Source organism: Emydura macquarii, unplaced genomic scaffold (assembly GCF_026122565.2).
Source record: "Emydura macquarii macquarii isolate MOO-44397 ecotype Brisbane River unplaced genomic scaffold, CSIRO-AGI_Emac_v2 contig_2897, whole genome shotgun sequence".
NCBI classification, from domain to species: domain Eukaryota; kingdom Metazoa; phylum Chordata; order Testudines; family Chelidae; genus Emydura; species Emydura macquarii.
The window spans coordinates 45,181,633-45,200,939 of NW_027133034.1; the positions used below are offsets into that span (position 1 = coordinate 45,181,633).

Below are 19,307 nucleotides of genomic sequence, written 5' to 3' on the forward strand. Positions count from 1 at the left end.
GAATGAAGTATGATTATTGTGTAGTTTTTGGTACGATGTGTATGCATTTTAATGACTAAGCACTGAGGACAATACATGCACTTCCCACGGAGAAGATTCAGTGACAGCTCCAAGCCCAACGAAACAGTCACCTGTTTCATAACCCCATCCTTAGCAGCCCAGCATTTGGGATGCTGGCTGTTACTACAAAGAGAATGAATAACAAAGATTTCAGTGTAATATAGACAGGAACCCATTGGCGATAGTCTTAAATATCTGAAATGGTATTATAACAACGTGCCAGTTCTTGTACACCTTATTTCAGAATTAAAATAACTATCTATCCTAATCCTATGTATCTATTATTGGTATTTGTCATGCCGGTAAAGCCCGAATGTCTAGCTGTCAAGCATCCTACATATTTCAGAAGACAATTTTGTCTCACTTCTACCATGTTTGGTTTTTTACAATATAATTTCCACATCATTTGAATTTGGTGACAAGTTTCCACAGTCCTGCCACAAACGAAATTTAACAGCAGGAAGGAGTGAAGCTATTACAAGCAAATTAAATATTTTTCCTCTGAGCCCACACTTCATTAATCTTGATAACACTATAGATGGCTCTTTTAATGATGTTTCCAGTTCATTGTACTTCCTGCTGAGAAAACACCAGTATTACCCATATGGTTTGTGGTTTATACACACTCTGATGTGCTATTTACCTTAAAAGTGCACTTCTCATGAGGGATCTGTGCTCTCCTAACAAGCTCTCATGAAGTATAATGTACAAGCTAAACAATACAGTGTAATAAAAATGTTTCACCTCATAAGACTCTTCATCACCAGCAACCATGCCCACAGTTTTAATGAAAGGATGGCCAGGATTGTCAACACCAGTTTGGATACATTGGTCCAAGGTATAACCATTTAGAGTCATCTTGTCCCTCAGTTTAGCATATATTGCTGGTGTGAGACATTCAGCCATGCAATTGTTATGTTTGCGGAGATCAGGATAGTCTGCACTGAGGGGTGAAAAAGACAAAAGCATTTGACATGGTAACATTAAGCAGTAATTCTTGGTTCTTTTTGCCAGGTTATGAACATATCAGAGGGAGAGGGGACAGATAGAAAGAGTGCTTACTCGTTCTACTTGTTTCCCTCTCTTAAACTAAAGTTGTGTCATCCTACTGCACATTCATCAAGCTCTTTCACAATAGTTGTGAGTTTTAGTTATGTATCCTGTAATTCAGTTCTGTAATAGTATAGTTATATTTTAATTACCTTATTATGTAAAGAAAGCTGTATAGTATTATAATGCATCAGTAAAGAAATCTTTAGTTCGTAGCATGTGAAGTGGAGATGTTGCAAAGTCCTTTGATAAAGCATTGGTAACGCTTTTAAATGGGCCAGACTGTGGTATCTTTACCCTGGTTTAGTAACACCTTGCTCTAACTGGAATCTCAGCAACTTCAGTGGGCCTGTTTGTGGAATAGGTACTATTAATAAGGGATCAGAATCTGGCCTGTAGTGTCATTTTCACAAATAGGCCAAATTCAAGCTAGTACAAGTCCAGTGAAGTCTACCAACTCATACATGGGCTGTATTTAGCTTCTATCCTCAGTCAATCAGTTTATAGCTGACATGGGAATATTTCAGTCAGAGCAGTCAGATTTCTTACATGTATTTACTATGTCTAACACCTTATCATTTGTAAAAATATAAAAAAGCTTCCCTTCGGTAGAGTCTACACTGATAGCTTGCTGAGCCAACCGTTGCTGCTAGGAATTAGATAACTGATAAGTTAATAACCAATCTGAATTTTTGCCTGAAAGGTGAACCAAAATTGAACTTTATTTGAAGTTTGACAATCTGTGTGTGTGTGTGTGGTTTGTTTTTTTGTTTTGTTTTTTTATATTTTCACCCATGTCTACACTTCCTGGTTTTGAAGGCTATTGTTTATGCTATTTTGAATCTATCTAAAACCAGGATTACTAGTGAGAGATCCTGTTCTTGGATTTTCACGCTCCAAGGATTCTCCCATCCTCAGCTCCTCCTTTCCCACATAGGTGCCACATTTGGACCATGGTGACTTCTGCAGCTGCTCTGCAGCTTTGTTGTGGGACAATTCCTTCTCTTCTAGTCTCTCAGTGAGCTTCAGCAGCTACTTGGGCTGGGTGCTCAGCTGAAGGCTTGACCCAAAGTGCTTACCTTGGAGGAAAGAGTTTTTGTCTTTCATGAGATCCTGCTCTCACATTCTGATGATTCAGTAGGTATCCAGTGGTTAAGGCCCCCGTACTGACCGTTGCAAAGAGTACAGCAGTTCTGCGGCCAGCCAGGAGACGAGAAAATGTGCTAGTCATTCTTCTTCTATGTTAAGTCTTCTAGAAGGCAAAATAACCCTATGTGAAACCATACTTGATGACTAGTTGAACTTAAAGCCCCATATACTGAACGTGCCAAACGTTCACTCTCACAACTGGAACACACAGTAATTCATTAAAATAAGGCTATTTCTTATTTTTATATGTATTGCAGTAGTACCTAGAGGAAGGATTAATAGCATTTACTCTATTTCTCTAGCTAAACCTTTGATAGACTTGAAAAACCATTGGTTTGGTTCAGTGCAATATTGAACACAACATTCTAAACCCAACCTTCTAATACATATTAAGTGTTTTGAGACTTTTAGGGTCATAATTCAATTCTTTAGTTTGCTTCATAGCAGTAATATAGTTACAGAGAAATATCTGTTCAATGACACATGGGAAAGTTATAATGTTAAAGTTAGACACAGCAGACAAAATAGTGCAAATAATGTGTTACAGAAAATAAGACTGAAATATCTAGGATGTTTTGATTCAGTGTGAAATATTATTAAGTATTATTTATTATCATTTATGTAACACTGCATGAATGGTGCTTCATAGTTTCTTGTGATGGATGAATGATACAAAATATAAGACAGGCACTGCCTGTAACAGGCACTTTAGCGACACACCAAATTAAGTGCCTACTCTCTGAAAAACCTGTTAAGGCCTGACCCTGCAATTCCTTAACTCAGACAAATATTCTCATAGAAGTCAATGGGACTATTCAGGGAAATAAGAATTACCCAAATAAGTACTATAAGGGCCTGCACATTGGGTCCGTAATGCTGATTTCAAAACACAACCAGGATGCCAGGAGCAATTGAGTTAAAATTGGTTCTCCCAAAATCATTTACAACCAGTCAGAGAAGTTTTTTGACCAGGAGAAACATTCATCTGACAAAATCCACAGGCATCCTTCATAGTTTTATTTAAACACTGCCAAATAAGCCCCCCCAAATCTTCCAACCTGTTCCTGGGCCCCATTAGGACTTCTTTTCACTGCATTGGTGGCATAAAACAACCTTAAACCTGTCTTAATTGGCCAGCTGGTAAGTCCCTTGAGGCCGTTCTAACTGAAACACGGATCAAAGGAAATCATAGATTGCCTAAATCTCCCTGTCCCCACATGTACTAAGCCCAGCAAAGCTGAGCCAGAGCCCAGGACTGGGGCTTCTGTCATTACTTTTAGTGATAGATGCACAGGAAACTTTTGATAGACTTCAATCACCATATGTTCATGCGAAGTGAAATTAAAGACATATAGCAAATAACTCTGCATGACAGCCATATTCTCTTCAAGGGCTATAAGTACCTAACATGCTTAGATGCACTGTATAAATAATTATAATATAAATCTGTAGTAACCAGTGAGCTGTGACCTGATAAGTCTCTTATCCTATGAAGGTTACAACTGGGAATTTTTCTAACCATCACCACTCTCTCATTTGATCTCCAAACAGAGTTATTTACAGAGATTATTTATTCATGGAGGCACATAGGGAATTGAAAGAAATAAAGGAGACTTGTAAGTGGTACTTAAATTTCTCTTATCCAGTGAACATGTGAGTTACCTTGAGATTTGTAAAAATAGACCTGTGGGTAACATAAGATAAGATGAATCCCAATTATTTAGATGGCTCACAGATTACATCCCTCATACCAACCTCCTTAAGACACCTCACAAGATTTCTGTGTTTATACAACAAATTCTCACTGCTGCATAAGGATATTTTTTAAACAGTATAGTAAAAATTGTGCTTCTTCCCCACCTGATATCCCCATTTAAATACACTTGGAAATAACTGGCTACCAGAGAATTCTTAATAGCTAGGAATTGAATTAATGTCTGTTGGCAAGAACAAGTTATTTCTACCAGATAAATTGGCCATTCCTACTCCCACTGAAGTCAAGGAACATTTTGCCATTAATATAAATGAGTGCAATATTGGGCCAAAGGCTGAGGCATTTTTAACAAGATGGGTCACCATCAATAATAATACTTAGCACTTATATTTTCCGAAGAGCTGCAAAGATCTAAAGTCCCAGTACACATTGGAGGTAGATATGTAGGTGCTATTAGCTCCATTTTACCAGTGGGGGGAAAAAGACAGAGTGACTTGCTCAGGCCACACTATGGACCACATGGAACCCAGACGTTTCTGACTGTCAAACTTGGTCCATATCCTCCAGAGTCTGCTGCCTTTCAAGAAATGAAGTCTTTTACATCTTCAAGAAAAGGAGCCTGATCCTCATTTGCACTTTCACTGATCTTACAGAGTAAAGGAGCCGTAAAGTGAGTGCAAATATAATTTCTTCTTCAAGTGATTGCTCACGTCCTTTCCACTATAGGTGAGTGCACGCCACAGTGCACGGTTCCCGGAACTTTTTTCCCCTTAGCAGACCCTGTAGGGCCGGCTCTGGTGCCCCCTGGAGTCCCGTGCGCATGCTGCGGTATATGAGGTACTGCCAGCCCTACGCCCCCTCAGTTCCTTCTTTCTGCCCGTGATGGTTGCTGGAACTAGCCTTGCTCTTTGCAAGTACTATTCCCTTTGTTTGAACTCTTTGTTATTCGAAGTACTTTAGTTAGTTTTAAGTAGTTGTTAAGTGTAGTTAGATAAGAAGTCCCTGAGGGACTCAGAGCGGCCGGACCATGCCCCGGTCACCTGGATTTAAGCCGTGTGCCTCCTGTGGGAAGACTTTCCCGCTCAGTGACCCCCACAATCGGTGCCTTAAGTGCTTGGGGGAAGAGCACAGGAAAGACAAGTGTAAGATATGCAGGGCTTTTAAACTGTGGACTCAGAAGGACCGAGAGATCCGGTTAAAAGCCCTGCTCATGGAGGCAGTGCTCTGCCCGGCGTCCAAGCCGTCCTGCTCCATCTCAGCACCGAGCATCACCTCGGTATAGAGTGCACCACTGGCACCGGTCTCGACTTGGCACCAAGCAACATCCCCGGTGCCGAAGAAGAAGAGACAGCGCATGGAGCGCGGACACTCCCCTGCGCCGTTAGTATGGGCAGGGTCAAGTGCAGAGATGCACCAGCCATGGCCCATTGAGGCTTCTCTGGTGCCTACATCTCCGAGCAGGGAGCCTCCCCCGACTCCTGGGAGTGGGAGAGTGCCCCTGCCGATGCTGTCAACACCGGAGGCTTTTCAGGTGGCAAGAGCCTTGTTGGCTTTGCCTACACCACCTCCGCCCGCCCCTCCACCGAGGGAGAAGGGGCCGGTATCCTGGGGCAAGCCCGTGTTGGGTCCCCCCAAAGGGCAGTGGAGATCCCTGGTACAGGGAGGAAGATCTCCTGCCAGATGACCACTGGGGGTAGAGCGAGGATGCTCCCCCAGAAGTCGCTCCAGGTTGGCGTCGTCGAGCTGGCCTGCTTTGCTCAAGATGCAGAGTCTCCCGCTCAATGCCGATGTCGGTCCCTGGCACCAGAGGCAGTGCAGGCCAAGAGGCAGCACCGGTCGAGGTCCACCAGGCGGTGCTCAGACACCTCCTGCTCCAGATCCCCGGCACCAAGGAGTTTGCCTGCTCCACAGTGGCGCAGAAACCCAGTCACCATCGGAGGACTCGGCACTGAGGGGTTCGCCCGCACCGAGGTGGCGTAGAACCCAGTCGCCATACGAAGACCCTGCACCACGCAGTCCCTGACACAGAACCCGGTCACCGGAGTCAGGCTCGGCACGGTGGAGTTTGGAGCAGTGCCAGTCTCGATCACCAAGGGGCAAGTGGCACCGCAAGTCCTGGTACCGAGAGCTCTTCAGACGACAAGGTGGATCACCTCAGCTGGTCATTTCTTCCCCGCCACGACTGGTCACTGCACCCGGAGGTAATGACTATGATCTTCCAAAAGTGGGGTGTTCCCCAACTAGACCTATTCGCGTCAGCCTGGAACGTGAAGTGCCTGAGGTTCTGCTTGCTCTGGGGGTCTCAAGACCAGATCGATTTCCGACGTGTTCCTCATCAGCTGGACAGACACCCTCATGTACGTGTTCCAGCCCATGCCACTCCTGCCCAAGTCCTACTGAAAATAGAGACAGGGCAGACGTCATACTCATCGCTCCAGCCTAGCCGAGACAGCACTGGTTCAGCATGCTGCTGGACCTTTCGATCGCCCTGCCTATGGAGCTCTCAAGGTGGTATGACCTACTCTCCCAGGACCATGGTCACCTGTTGCACCCAAACCTGGACTTCCTGTACCTCATGCCCTGGAGAGACTGTGGCTGATGGAGGAAGAGAGAGCCTGCTCGGTGCAGGTCCAACATGTCCTGCTGGGCAGCAGGAAACCTTCTACACAGGTCATGTATTGGGCTAACTGGAAATGGTTTACCTCCTGGGCGGAGTCCCGGAGCATTCCACCCGGCCTCTCACCTCTGCAGGCAATCCTGGAGTATCTGCTCCAGCTAAAGCTCCAGGGTTTGGCACTGGCCTCGTTGAAGGTTCGCTTGGCAGCCATTTCAGTCTTCCATCAGCCGCTAGAGAGGAGATCCCTGTTCTCCCATCCCATGTCAGTCAGGTTCCTCAAGGGGGTGGAGAGGCTGTATCCACAGATCTGTGACCCAATGCCTCCCTGGGATCTCAACCTGGTCCTCTTGAGACTCACGGGGCCCCCCTTTGAACCCATGGCTTCATGCCCTCTGCTCATGCTTTCATGGAAGGTAGCCTTCCTGGTGGCCATTACCTCAGCTAGGAAGGTCTCCGAAATTAGGGCCTTGACTTCAGAGCCCCCTTATACAGTATTCTATAAGGATACGGTGCAGTTGAGGCCACACCCAGCCTTCCTGCCCAAGGTGGTTTCCCAATTTAATTGTAACCAAGATATTTTTCTCTCCGTGTTTTTTCCCAAACCACACGGTTCGGAGGAGGAGAGGAGATGGCATTTGCTGGACATGAGATGAGCCCTGGCCTTCTACATCAAGCGTACAAAGCCGTTCCGGAAATCGACGCAGCTCTTCGTTGCAGTGGCTGACTGGATGAAAGGCTCACCTGTCTCCACCCAGTGCATCTCCTCGTGGATTACATTGTGCATCAAGTGCTGCTATGAGCAGGCGAGGGTATCGCTTCCGGGAATCATCACAGCACACTGAACCAGAGCTCACGCCTCGTCTACAGCCTTCCTGCAAAGCCACCACCTGGTCGTCGGTGCATACCTTCATGTCCCACTATGCCATCGTCCAGCAGGCTAGAGAGAACATGGGATTCGGCAGAGCCTTGCTGAGGGCAGCTCACCGGTAACTCCTACCCATCTGGGTATTGCTTGTTAGTCACCTATAGTGGAATGGACATGAGCAATCACTCAAAGAAGAAAACAAGGTTACTTACAAGTAACTGATGTTCTTTGAGATGTGTTGCTCATGTCCATTCCACAACCCACCCCCTTTCCCTGCTGCTGGAGTTGGCAGAAAGAAGGGACTGAGGGGGGCGTAGGGCCGGCAGTGCCTCATATACCATGGCATGTGCATGGGACTCCAGGGGGCACCAGAGCCGACCTTATGGGGTCTGCTAAGGGGAAAATAGTTCTGGGAACCATGCATGGTGGCGTGCACTCACCTATAGTGGAATGGACATGAGCAACACTTCTCAAAGAACAACAGTTACTGGTAACTTTGTAACAAGTAACCTTGTTTTGTGCCCACTTCAAGGTCCCCTTTCACTGGAAGAATGGTATAGCGTAGTCTAGGTGTAAATGAGAATCAGGCCTAAGAGGGTTTAATTAATCTCAAAATACTTTTTAGGAGCTCTCACAGAGTCTATTATTACTAATTGCGTCTCATCAAAGTGCTCAGAGCTGTACAAGATACAGTAGTAGCACCAAAGTGCTGGCCATCTACAAGGCAGACAGAGAACATGGCATATGCTAGGGGACTCAGAAGAGGGAAATCACTTGAATAATATTTTTAATGGATTTGATTTGATTTGTTTGTGATTGTGGGCCTCAGAGAAAGTTGGAGGGTGAAAACCAGGCCTAGCAAAACTCCCACCGACTTACATGGGGACAGGATTTCACCCCAAGACATAAAGTTGGTGGGGATCTGACAGATCTGGCTTGAGAGGGCTGGAAGAAAACATGAAGTTAGGAGTGGACGGACAGTCATCTAATCATGAACCTTCCCAGTGTACAATCCTTCAATTGCTCTTTCAGTGTTCCTGCAACCCTTACTCACATGAGTGATTTTTATTCACAAGAGTGGTCCCACTGAAGTCAAAGAGGTAATTTGCAAGAGTATGCTTTGCAGGACTGGTCCTTAATGCATATTGGAAGGGGAAAAAATCCAGTCAATGGTAGAATGTTTTATCATAAATTATAATCAAATATACGGTTCATGATATAGAGGTGTTTTCCTACTCCTTTCTATCCTATACTTTAGTTACAGCACACCATCCAAACTCTGCACGGAATATGGAAAGATTAATTTCCTCATGGGCTTTTCTGTGGAACTTATGATTGTTGAATCTAAACACATCATAAACAATTAATTTATTTTTCACAACTGCCTTGTGAGGGAGGGCACTATTAATATACTATTTTACAGATATCATCAGTGTCCCTTCACTGGTGAGCTGGCAGATGGCTCACTCCTAGAGCTCTGTCCTAGAAACTGCAAGCCTGATCCAAAGTCCACTGAAGTCAATAGGAGTATTTCCGCTGATTCCAAGGGGTGTTGGATCTGGCATTTAAAGCACACTGAAGTCATTGCCCAGCCTTAGGACTGAGAGTTTTGAGGTTGCTGCTGACTTCTGTGTATTTGTTGTCACTTCATCAAGGGTCAGATACATTCAATGCATTTGATCAGACTGGAGGACTGATGTGCATTGTATGTCTAGAGAACAGAACGAGACACAAGAATATAATTTTAGTCCACCAAGAATAACCAGATTATTGTCTGTGCTGGCTACAGGATATTCCACCAGTAACAGGTAATGTTAATGACATTAGACAGGCCATCATATTTAACTACCTCACATGATTTCTGCTGGCAAGGATGCATGATGTTGACGCTGTTTTCACATTCCATCCATTCCTTATATTAACAGAATGTGACACAGAAGTCCTCTGCTTTGTACTAGCAGCAATTGATTGACTGATTGTATATTTTTCCACCTTGAAGCTCTTTCCAGAGATGTAGTATTCACAACACTCCAATAAGAAGGTCACTATTCACAGTACTATGACATTGCTAATATGCTGTGATTTGTATCTGCAAACCAATCACGTGTTCTGTAGCTGAACCACTCAGGACTAGTGCCCATAATGTAATTAAATTTAACATTCTTGTGGGGGGAGGTGAAAAAATACCAAAGAAGCCCACCACAGTAACATTTAACTTCAAGAAGGGGAACAACACAAAAATAAGGAAGCTAGTTAAATAGAAATTAAAAAGAAAAGTCAGAAGCATGAAATGCCTACTATCTGCATGGAAACTTTTTTAAAATGCCATAATAGAGGCTCAAAGTAAATATATGCCACAAATTTAAAAAAAAAAAAATTAGTAAAAAGACCAAAAAAATGCCACCATGGGTAAACAGAGTAAATGAGGCGGTTAGAGACAGAAAGGCATCCTGTCAAATCCTAGTGAGGAAACAAGACAGGAGCATAAACTCTGGCAAGTCAAGTGTAAAAGTATTATTAGGCAGGCCAAAAAAGAATTTAAAGAGTAACTAGCAAAAGACACAAACTAATAGCAACTTTTTAAAAGTACCTCAGAAGCAGGAAGCCTGTCAAACAACCAGTGGAGCCACTGGACTTTCAAGCTGCTAAAGGACCACTCATGGAAGACAAGGCTATCGCGGAGAAGTTAAATGAATTCTTTACATTGGTCTTCACTGCGGAGAATGTGAGGGAGATTGCCACACCCGAGCCAGTCTTTTTGGGTGACAGTTCTGAGGAACTGTCCCAGACTGAGGCATCAATAGAGGAGGTTTTGGAACAAACTGATAAATTAAACAGTAATAAGTCACCAGGACCAGACGGTATGCACCTATGAGTTCTGAAGGAACTCCAATAGGAAAATGCAGACCTGCTAACTGTGATATGTAACCTATTGCTTAAATCAGCTTCTAGCCCAGATGACTGGAGGATAGCTAATGTGACACCAATTTTTAAAAAAGGCTCCAGAGCCTACAGGTAAGCCTAACTTCAGTACCAGGCAAATTGACTGAAAAGAAGAGACTTATCAGACATATGAATGAACACGATTTGTTGAGGAAGAGTCAACATGACTATTTGTAAAGGGAAATTATGCCTCACCAATCTATTAGAATTCTTTAAGCAGGTCAACAAACATGTGGACAAGAACATAAGAACGGCCATCCTGGGTCAGACCAATGGTCCCCCTATCCTGCCAAGTATCCTGTCTTCCAGCAGTGGCCAATTCCAGGTGCTTCAGAGGGAATGAATAGAATAGGTAATCATCAAGTGATTCATCCTGTCAGCCATTCTCAGCCTCTGGGAAACAGCAATCCCTGCCTATCCAGGCTAATAGCCATTGATGAACCTATCCTCCATGAACTTATCTAGTTATTTTTTGAACCCCCGTTATAGTCTTGGTCTTCACAATATCCACAGGTTGACTGTACATTGTGTGAAGAAATACTTCCTTTTGTTCATTTTAAACCTGCTGCCTATTAATTTCATTTGGTGACCCCTAATTTTTGTGTTATGAGGCGTAAATAACACTTACTTTCTCCTCACAAGTCATGATTTTATAGACCTCTATCATATTCCCCTTAAACATCTCTTTTCCAAGCTGAAAACTCCCAGTTTTATTAATCTCTCCACATATGGAAACTTTTCCATGCCCCTAATCATTTTAGTTGCCTTTTTCTGCACCTTTTCCAATTCCAATATATCTTTTTTGAGATGGGGCGCCCAGATCTGCACACACTATTCAAGATGTGGGCATACCATTGATTTATGAAGAGGCACTATGATATTTTCTGTCTTATTATCTATCCCTTTCCTAATGATTCCCAACATTCTGTTAGCTTATTTGACTCACGGCACATTGAGTGGATGCTTTCAGAGAACTATCCAAAATGACTCCAAGATCTCTTTCTTGAGTAGTGGTAGCTAATTTAGACCCCCATCATTTTATATGTATAGGTGGGACTATGTTTTCCAATGTGCATTACTTTGCATTTATAAACATTGAATTTGTCTGCCATTTTGTTGCCCAGTCACCCAGCTTTTTGAGATCCCTTTGTAACGCCTCGCTGTCTGCTTTGGACTTAACTATCTTGCGTAGTTTTGTAGGAAGTGTTATTTATGCCTTCACATAACACAAGAACCAGGGGCTCTCCTAATGAAATTAATAGGCAGCATGTTTAAAACAAACCAACCAAAGGAAGAACTTCTTCACACAATGTACAGTCAGCTTGTGAAACTCATTGCCGGGGGATGTTGTGAAGGCCAAAACTATAACTGTGTTCAAAAAAGTATTAGATAAGTTCATGGATGTTAGGTCCCTCAATGGCTATTAGCCACGATGGTTAGGGTTGCAACCCCATGCTCTGGGTGTCCGTAAGCTTCTGACTGCCAGATGCTGCCACTGGATGACAGGGGATGGCTCACATGATAATTGCCCTGTTCTGTTCATTCCCTCTGAAGCACCTGACATTGGCCATTGTTGGAAGAAAAGATACTGGGCTATCTGGACCACTGGTCTGACTCAGTATGGCCATTCTTAGTTCTTAGCTATATGTACAAAGTCAATTCAGGACTTAGGCACTAGACAGGAATTGTGTGATTGTGAAGTATGTTTGAAGTTATTCACTTTTGTGGGATCTTCAAAAAGCTCAAGCTAGCATTTTCTGTACTTTCTAAAATTAGTAACAGTTGATAACGCTTTAACTCCTGTTTCAATGCCTTTCTTCTTGTCTCATTAATCTTACGACATTATCAGATATGGAAGCACCTGATCCTGTGAAGACTACACAGGATTGCTAAATACCTCACAGGCTTTGTCCCATAAACAGCACACTGTGTTGCTGTGTATAATTTGGATCTTTAGATAGCAGATACACCTGGTTCAAGTGTACAGATGCTGTGCTGTGTGTAAAGTGGACAATCTGGCAATAGAAGGAAGAATAAACTCTCAAAGAAAAGACAATGACAAGGAAGAGCCTGTGGACAAAGTGCCTATCTCAAAAGAGCACTGGTGGCCCACCCTTTCGCTTTCGGTAAAAAGTGTGGAAGACCCCCCCCCTCTTTTCCCTTACATACAACACATGTCTAGCTAGGTGTCAAATGCACAGCCCTGAGCTTCAGCCTCTAGGCAGTACTCCTTGTCTGGTAATAGTTATCTTGTTCTTTCCCTACCATGTTCAGGCAGCATGAGCAGTTTTCTCCCCTCTTGCCAGGATCTATTAGGTTGAGCAGGTCTATAACATTGATCAAGAGACCAAAATACTCCTCCTGGAAGCCAAGTTTTATGATAAGTGGGATTGTTTTCCTTCCGGAATGTAAACAAAGATATGCTCCATTATCAGAGTATCTTCCTTTTTGGCAGTGTTGTCTTCATAGAGAGCTTGCTCTTACTCTATTTGAGTACTGCCCCTTGACACTGTTTTGTTGAATCTTTCCTTTCCTTCCCCTCTCTTTATATTTCTGTAAACAGGACTTCATTGTATGTCTGTCTTTATTAATGTACAAAGTGCCTGTGCTTTGTATACTGCTGATAGTGGTTGCTAGCTTATGCATGCAGAAATAAAATTTGTTAGTCTTTAAAATGCTACAGAACTCTCGTTGTTTCAGCTGAGAAAGTCATCTGACAAGTGTCAATCACAGCAGCAAGCAATTGTTTGTAATTTGAAGAATTCAATTGGCTATGGTTTTTGCATTTTAAGTGGGAACAAGGCTAACCTCTGACCTCAGAACTGAGTGGCAATCTCACGTCAACTGCAAGGGTCAAAAGAGAGCATGCCAGACATTTTTGATAGAGAGAAAAATAAAAATCACAATTGGCTTGCCGTGGAAAGAGACACTTATTCATATTTCTGTTAACAAGGTACAGTACCTTACTTAATAAAACAAAATGAGGCCCTCTACTATGCAGGCAGGATGTTGTTTCAGAATATAAATGCATATGATACTGCAGCGCAAACTGAATCTGCAAATATTGTGCATGTATATCATATATACAATTAATATATTAATTATAAAACACATTATTATTTATAATGCAGTAGGCCCACCGTTTATTTGAAATGGTAATTATTACATTCAGAGGGATCGCTAGAAATGTTCCTTAATTCTCTTGATCAGCCACACAATGCTGTAAAGCAGATTTTTCCTATAGAAACGAATCCCTCTCTGCAGGGATTTCACTTTTTATCACGTTTCAATATATATAACCAAAAGCTTTGGTTTCATTGAAATCCAAAGAGTAGAGGATTTTCAAGGAAGATTGGAATGTGTCAGGGGGCTGGGATGGGGCTGATCAGGCCTACTGGTTAGACCAAGCATCAGATGCCAGGAATCAGAGCCTAGAATCAGTGACAGTGTCAGAGGGCAGATGCTTGAGTCAGAGCTTGAGCCCAGGGTCAGAAGCCAGAGCCAAAGGTCACAGCGGAGGTCAGAAATCAGGAATAGGAGTCAAGGGTGAGAACCAGGTTAACTGGAGCTAGGCAAGGCAGAAGCAGGGCTGGGTCTGAGGCAGGCGCAGAGCTGGAACAAGGCAGGAGCAAGGCTAGGAACAAGCAGACATAGGCACTATTGCAGCTATGACAAATGGCTTGAGTAACCGGTGAACTTCTTCGGCTTTGTGGTGTGGCAGGCTCACTTCCTGAGTCTATGACCGCCATGCACTGTACTTTGTCTTGTTCATGACTTAGAGTCTTGCCCTTTTCCCAGCAGTCTTAAAGAACAGCAGAAGAGATTTTTTTTTTTTACTGGGCCCCATTTTCCTTGTATTCTTGGCAGCTGTTGCAAGGAAATTTTTGTTAATTTAAGGCCTTGAGTTTTCTATATAAACACCTCCTTTCTCTGGTACACTTCTGTAATTCCATAAGATGTGATCTATTGTTTTCTGGATTTTACATGTTATGCATAATCCACCCTTGTGCATATTTATTAGGAATAAATTACTGTTTAATCCACAGTGCGCTGTTAGAATCCTAAATAGAGCCACTTCGCTCTTCCTCTCAAGGGCCTTGAATTATAACAACAGTGTCAACTAGTGGGCAAGCTTCTTAGATTTTTTCCCCCTGTTTCATTTGCCTACAGTTCTTGCCATTCCTTCCTGCGCTCATTTTTTATTAGATATTTAAAGTCTAGTTTTCTTAAGGGGATTCCTAGGTCAGCTTGTTCATGATTAATAGCACTTTTGACCTGTTTGTCTGCCAATTCATTTCCTGCTATCCCTACTTGCACCAGGATCCATGCTATCACTATGGTTATATCTGATTGCACCAGTTCAGTTGTTAGCAGTAATATTTCATTAAGAATATAATTTCGCTATCAGATTTACCACTGTAAATTGCCTGCAGTCCTAATAAGGAGTCAGCCAGGATGACCAGAGTACCTGGCCACACATCTGAAGCCCAGTTTAATGCTAGCATAATCACTGTTAGCTCAGTCATAAAGATAGATACAAAGTTACTTATGGCCTTCTGGCTTTCTTGAGTCCGCGTGAAGGCCTGCAGAAAGCTGTACCCATTCTTCCTGTTCCTTCTTCATTGACACCATCTATATATTTGGCAGTAGTGGTCCCACTTATCACAGAGATATTTATTTGCTATGTCTTATACATTTAGCAGTCTTCTCCTTTTTTTATTTATTATACAAATCCATGTCTGTCTTATGCGGGATGGTTTCCAGTGATAAGAGTATTTTCCCATAGCTATAGATTTTGGTCTCTTTCAATCCTTTCTTTTCATTAAGACCCTTTATTTAATTGTAATTGTAACCCTGTAGATTAATTCATAGCTTTTAATTCATACCCTTATTTGTGTCAACCTCTATATGGTTATTATTGAAATCATGTAACATTTGAACTTCTCTCAGTCATACTCCATATTGTGAATGTAAAACCCCATTTTGACCTATGTACTCCATCTTGTGTAAAAACCCCATTTTGACCCTATGTACTCCATCTTGTGTCAAACCCTTTCTAAACCTTTAGATGAATAAGATAGTTATCTGAACAAGGTATGAATGGAGGGTGTATGTGTGTGTGAGTCAGACCCAAACTGCCAGCTTGTCTTGATGAAGTTGTCCTGATGAAGTGTGAAGTCCATCCTAGGCTGAAGAGTGTGAACATAGCCCCAAAAAGCAAAGAAGGATCCACCCCAGAAAAACTTAATCAAACTTAATCAAAGACATCAAAGAACAAGCTGAAAGTCACGTCTGCTATTGTACCAGCAATCAAGGGTCACAGAGAAGCGACGTGACACAGCAGAACTGAAAAACCTATAAAAGACTGGGTGAGATTTCAAGGCTTTGGGGGAAAAACAGCGTTCTACACATCATCTAAAGAAGAGCGTCGGTGCGCGCCCGACAAGGACCCTGCTCTCCTCGTGCCCAGCTTCCCTGGCCAGGTAGCTGCCACGAGCCACGAACTCCAGCAACGAACCCTAGCTACGATCTCAAGCCACAATCAGGACTGGTAGCTATATATATATAACTATAGAACGCTTTCTGGTATGTTTGGGCGCGTGTATGTGTGTGTGTGTGTGTGTGTGTGTGTGTGTAGGTTTAAGTTAGTTATTACTTTAGTTTCTGTCAATAAATGCGGCAAACTGCCTTTTCCCCTTGAAAAAGTCCCGAGTGCTTAATTTTGCACAACATTATTGGTGGAGAATGCGAAGGGGGGAAAGTGAGAGAGATTGAGAGTGAGTGAAGTATTGCTGCAGTTATTAAAAGTATAAGATAAGCGCTTGATACTTGGTGTGCCACCACCGGTTGTAGGGATAGCCGGAGTTAGAGCCAGGTTTAGAATACCTGCTCTATTGAGAAAATAACTATTTGATATTTGGTGTGTTACCACCGGTTGTAGAATAGCCGGAATTAAAGCCTGGTTTAGTATACCAGCTTTATTGAAAAATTTATTGCCACTGGGCAGAAAGTTGTGAAATAAAATATTGGTTTACACACCACCGGTTGTAGAATAGCCGGATTTAGGACCAGGTTTAGGACCCCGGTTCTATTGAGAGCATTATATTTAGTGATAGCACTATGTTTAAGCGTAGGCAAACCCCTAAGGACTCTTCTAAAGAAGAGATCCAAAAATTAAACTTTGTAAAAGAAATAACCCCGTTCCACACCACTTTAGAAAAATTTGGACACAGTCCCTGGACTCAGCAAGTTTTGTCTGATGTCCATACTATAGCTGATCTGGAGGATAAATTGGCTAAATACCTCCTAGTATATAAACCCACAAGTCCCACAAAAAAAGATGCAGCAGCAATCTGGCTTTTATGGGAAGCCTAATGATGCCTACATTCGCCTGACTGATTGTCAGGAAGATATTGCTTCCCTCCAAAAAGAAGTCCAGAAATCTGGCCAGGAAACTGAAAAATGGAAAGCCTTGGCTGCAGGCTTACAGAACCAATTGGAAATTCTTAAAGATATGTTGAGAGAATCTAGAACTCAAGGAAAAGAGAAAAATAACCTCTCAGAGGAAAATGAGCATTTAGAAAAAGAAACCTCAAATTGTTTGAGTGTTACAAGTAGCAGTGTATCTGCTGGGGGGAAGTAATCCCCAGAGTACTGTCTGTGGAGGAGGCAGAAAGTACTGTTCAACTTATGCTGGTGAAAGATTTATCAGTTGTGGGTCTGGATTCAACTGAGATCCAGGAAGGAAAGGTTCCTAAGCCCGTGTCTGTTGAGGGCAATAGCTTGCCCATGGGGAAAGCCACCCCGGTCTCCAAAAGTTTGGCTGGGAACAGCCATATGGACTGGGACAAAAAGGGGGAAATTTCAAATGTTGGAAGGTTAAGAATAGCAGTTTGTCTGCAGAGAGAGAGTTTAGCTCCAATCATCTGTCTAAAGAGCAGACAGGGTGTGCTTCTCAGTTTATGCAAGTTAAGGGGGTGCCAGTGGTATCAGATCTGGTCCTGGACTTAACAGAAACCCAGAAAGAGTCTGTTGGGGATCAGGGAAATGTTTCTTTGGAGCAGGCCCTGGATGAAAAGGGTAGGGGAGGAATTTCTGTGAAAAATGATTTGTTGCCTAAAACTGCTCCTGAAGGAATAAAACCTCCTGCTGGCTTTTGCAAGCAGTTTTCTGCAACTAAAGGGTGTGAAAGTGAATTGATTAAGCCAGCTCAGGATGAGTCATTGCCTGTAGCAAGCAACAGCTTAGATGTTGGGAAAAGTGGTTCAGTTTCTAACTGCCAAAGTTTTCCAAATGTGGATGGATTCACTGACTCTGTTATAAAAAAGTCCAGTTTGGATACCTTGGAAAAGGTTCCAGATGGGGTGAAGATTATTAGAAAGCTTAAACAGCCCTGTAACCAAGTGGCTGTGCTTAATCATTATAGTGGGGAAACAATGGTGTTGGAACCTGAATGTCTCCAGGCTGTTAGCTCTGTAGGTGAACAGATAGTGCCTCAGTTTCAGAAAAAAGACTGGGCACCTAAAGCTACACAGCAGAACAGATGTGCTGTTGATCTCTGGGAAAAACAGGGGGTGGCAGACAAACTCTCACCTCTGAATGCTTTGGATGTATCTTGTAGTCTCTTAATGGACTCAGGTACATCTGATGCTATGTGGAGTCAGATATTAGCAATGGAAGAACATGAGAACCCTGTTTATGAGATGCTAGTGAAAATGGTTGATATCTCTTTAAAACCTAGTCCAGTCTGGAAAGGGATAGCAGTTAAGCATCTGGGAACTAGTGAACTAACTAGTGGGGGTGTTGATGCATACTACCTGCCTGACAGGGGGGGAAAAGATCCACCCATAGCTGTTTACAAGAAGAATTCCTCTCGGGTGTGGCCAGCTGAAAGTAAGTTGGGTGTGCCTGGAATGGCTCTGCATTGGAGCCACATGTGGAATGAGTTTGTTAGGGCTCAAAAAAAAAAATGTTTCTTTGGAGGGGGCCAGAGTGGGGGCCCAAAGCCTAGTCTGAGCAGGAGGGTAATGTAAAGGTAACAGAACAACCAGTGGTGAAGTATGTGTCACCATTGAGCTAACTAAACTATTATAACTGTTTGTAAAAAAAAAAAAAAAAAAAAAAAAAAAAAAAAAAAAAAAAAAAAAACCAAATAACATTGTTACCTCCATGATGAACCTTGCAAGGAAAAAGCCTGTTTTAGCTAAACATGATTTTGCTAATGATATGTGTGCCATTGTTAAGTCTTGTAGTTAGTTTGTTGTTAGTGCGAGAAATGTAAAAATGTGCCGTGTGCCTGATATTATGTAAAAGCCTTGAAACATGTTAAAAACTGAAGAGGGAAAGTTCCTATGATGCACCCCTTTCTGCATCAGTTTTGCGTGGTGGGGTGTCACGCTGTCTGGATAAAGAGGGAACCTGAGGTTTATTCAGGAGCTCCGATTGCTCCTTTCTACACCAGTCTCACGTTGGGGGTGTCACTCAGGCTGGCTTGAGTGGGGGGGCATTTTGTATATTGGGTGACATCAGTATGGCAGAATCATGATAATGCGTGTCAGATACATCATGTCAGATACAATGTTTACTTGAGCATGTTTCAGGTATCCCCATAAGAAGCTGAATTTCATAAAATCTCCGGTAGCTACAGGAAGCTAAGCATTCATACCTGGATCACCCTCCACACATCCTTATGGACAGTCTCGGTACAGTAACCTACTAACAAAGACATTTCTCCAGCGCAAGCGTTTCTTTCTCTTTAGGTGGACGTCAGCAGCAGAGATGTGGACACCATTTCTGGGGCTACTAGTGCAATTAATCATTATAAAAACAACCAATGCGCATTGGGGAATCCAGTGGTTTAATTTCACCACGTGGAACCAAATTGAAATAATACCTGTATATAATAACAT

The 19,307-nt window shown here is 42.8% G+C and overlaps 1 protein-coding gene across 3 annotated transcripts in view; it reads right to left on the reverse strand.

Moving 5' to 3' along the window:
- Positions 1–19,307, reverse strand: part of CKMT2 (creatine kinase, mitochondrial 2) — a 45,448-nt gene that overhangs the window by 16,816 nt on the left and 9,325 nt on the right. For all 3 annotated transcript variants that reach the window (XM_067568675.1, XM_067568673.1, XM_067568674.1), the window contains exons 2-3: positions 2,190–2,362; positions 805–1,003 (exon numbers count right to left, since the gene is read on the reverse strand). In XM_067568675.1, the coding sequence (XP_067424776.1) occupies positions 805–1,003; positions 2,190–2,341 (351 nt within the window). In that variant the 5' untranslated portion in view covers positions 2,342–2,362. The remainder of the gene's footprint in view (positions 1–804; positions 1,004–2,189; positions 2,363–19,307) is intronic.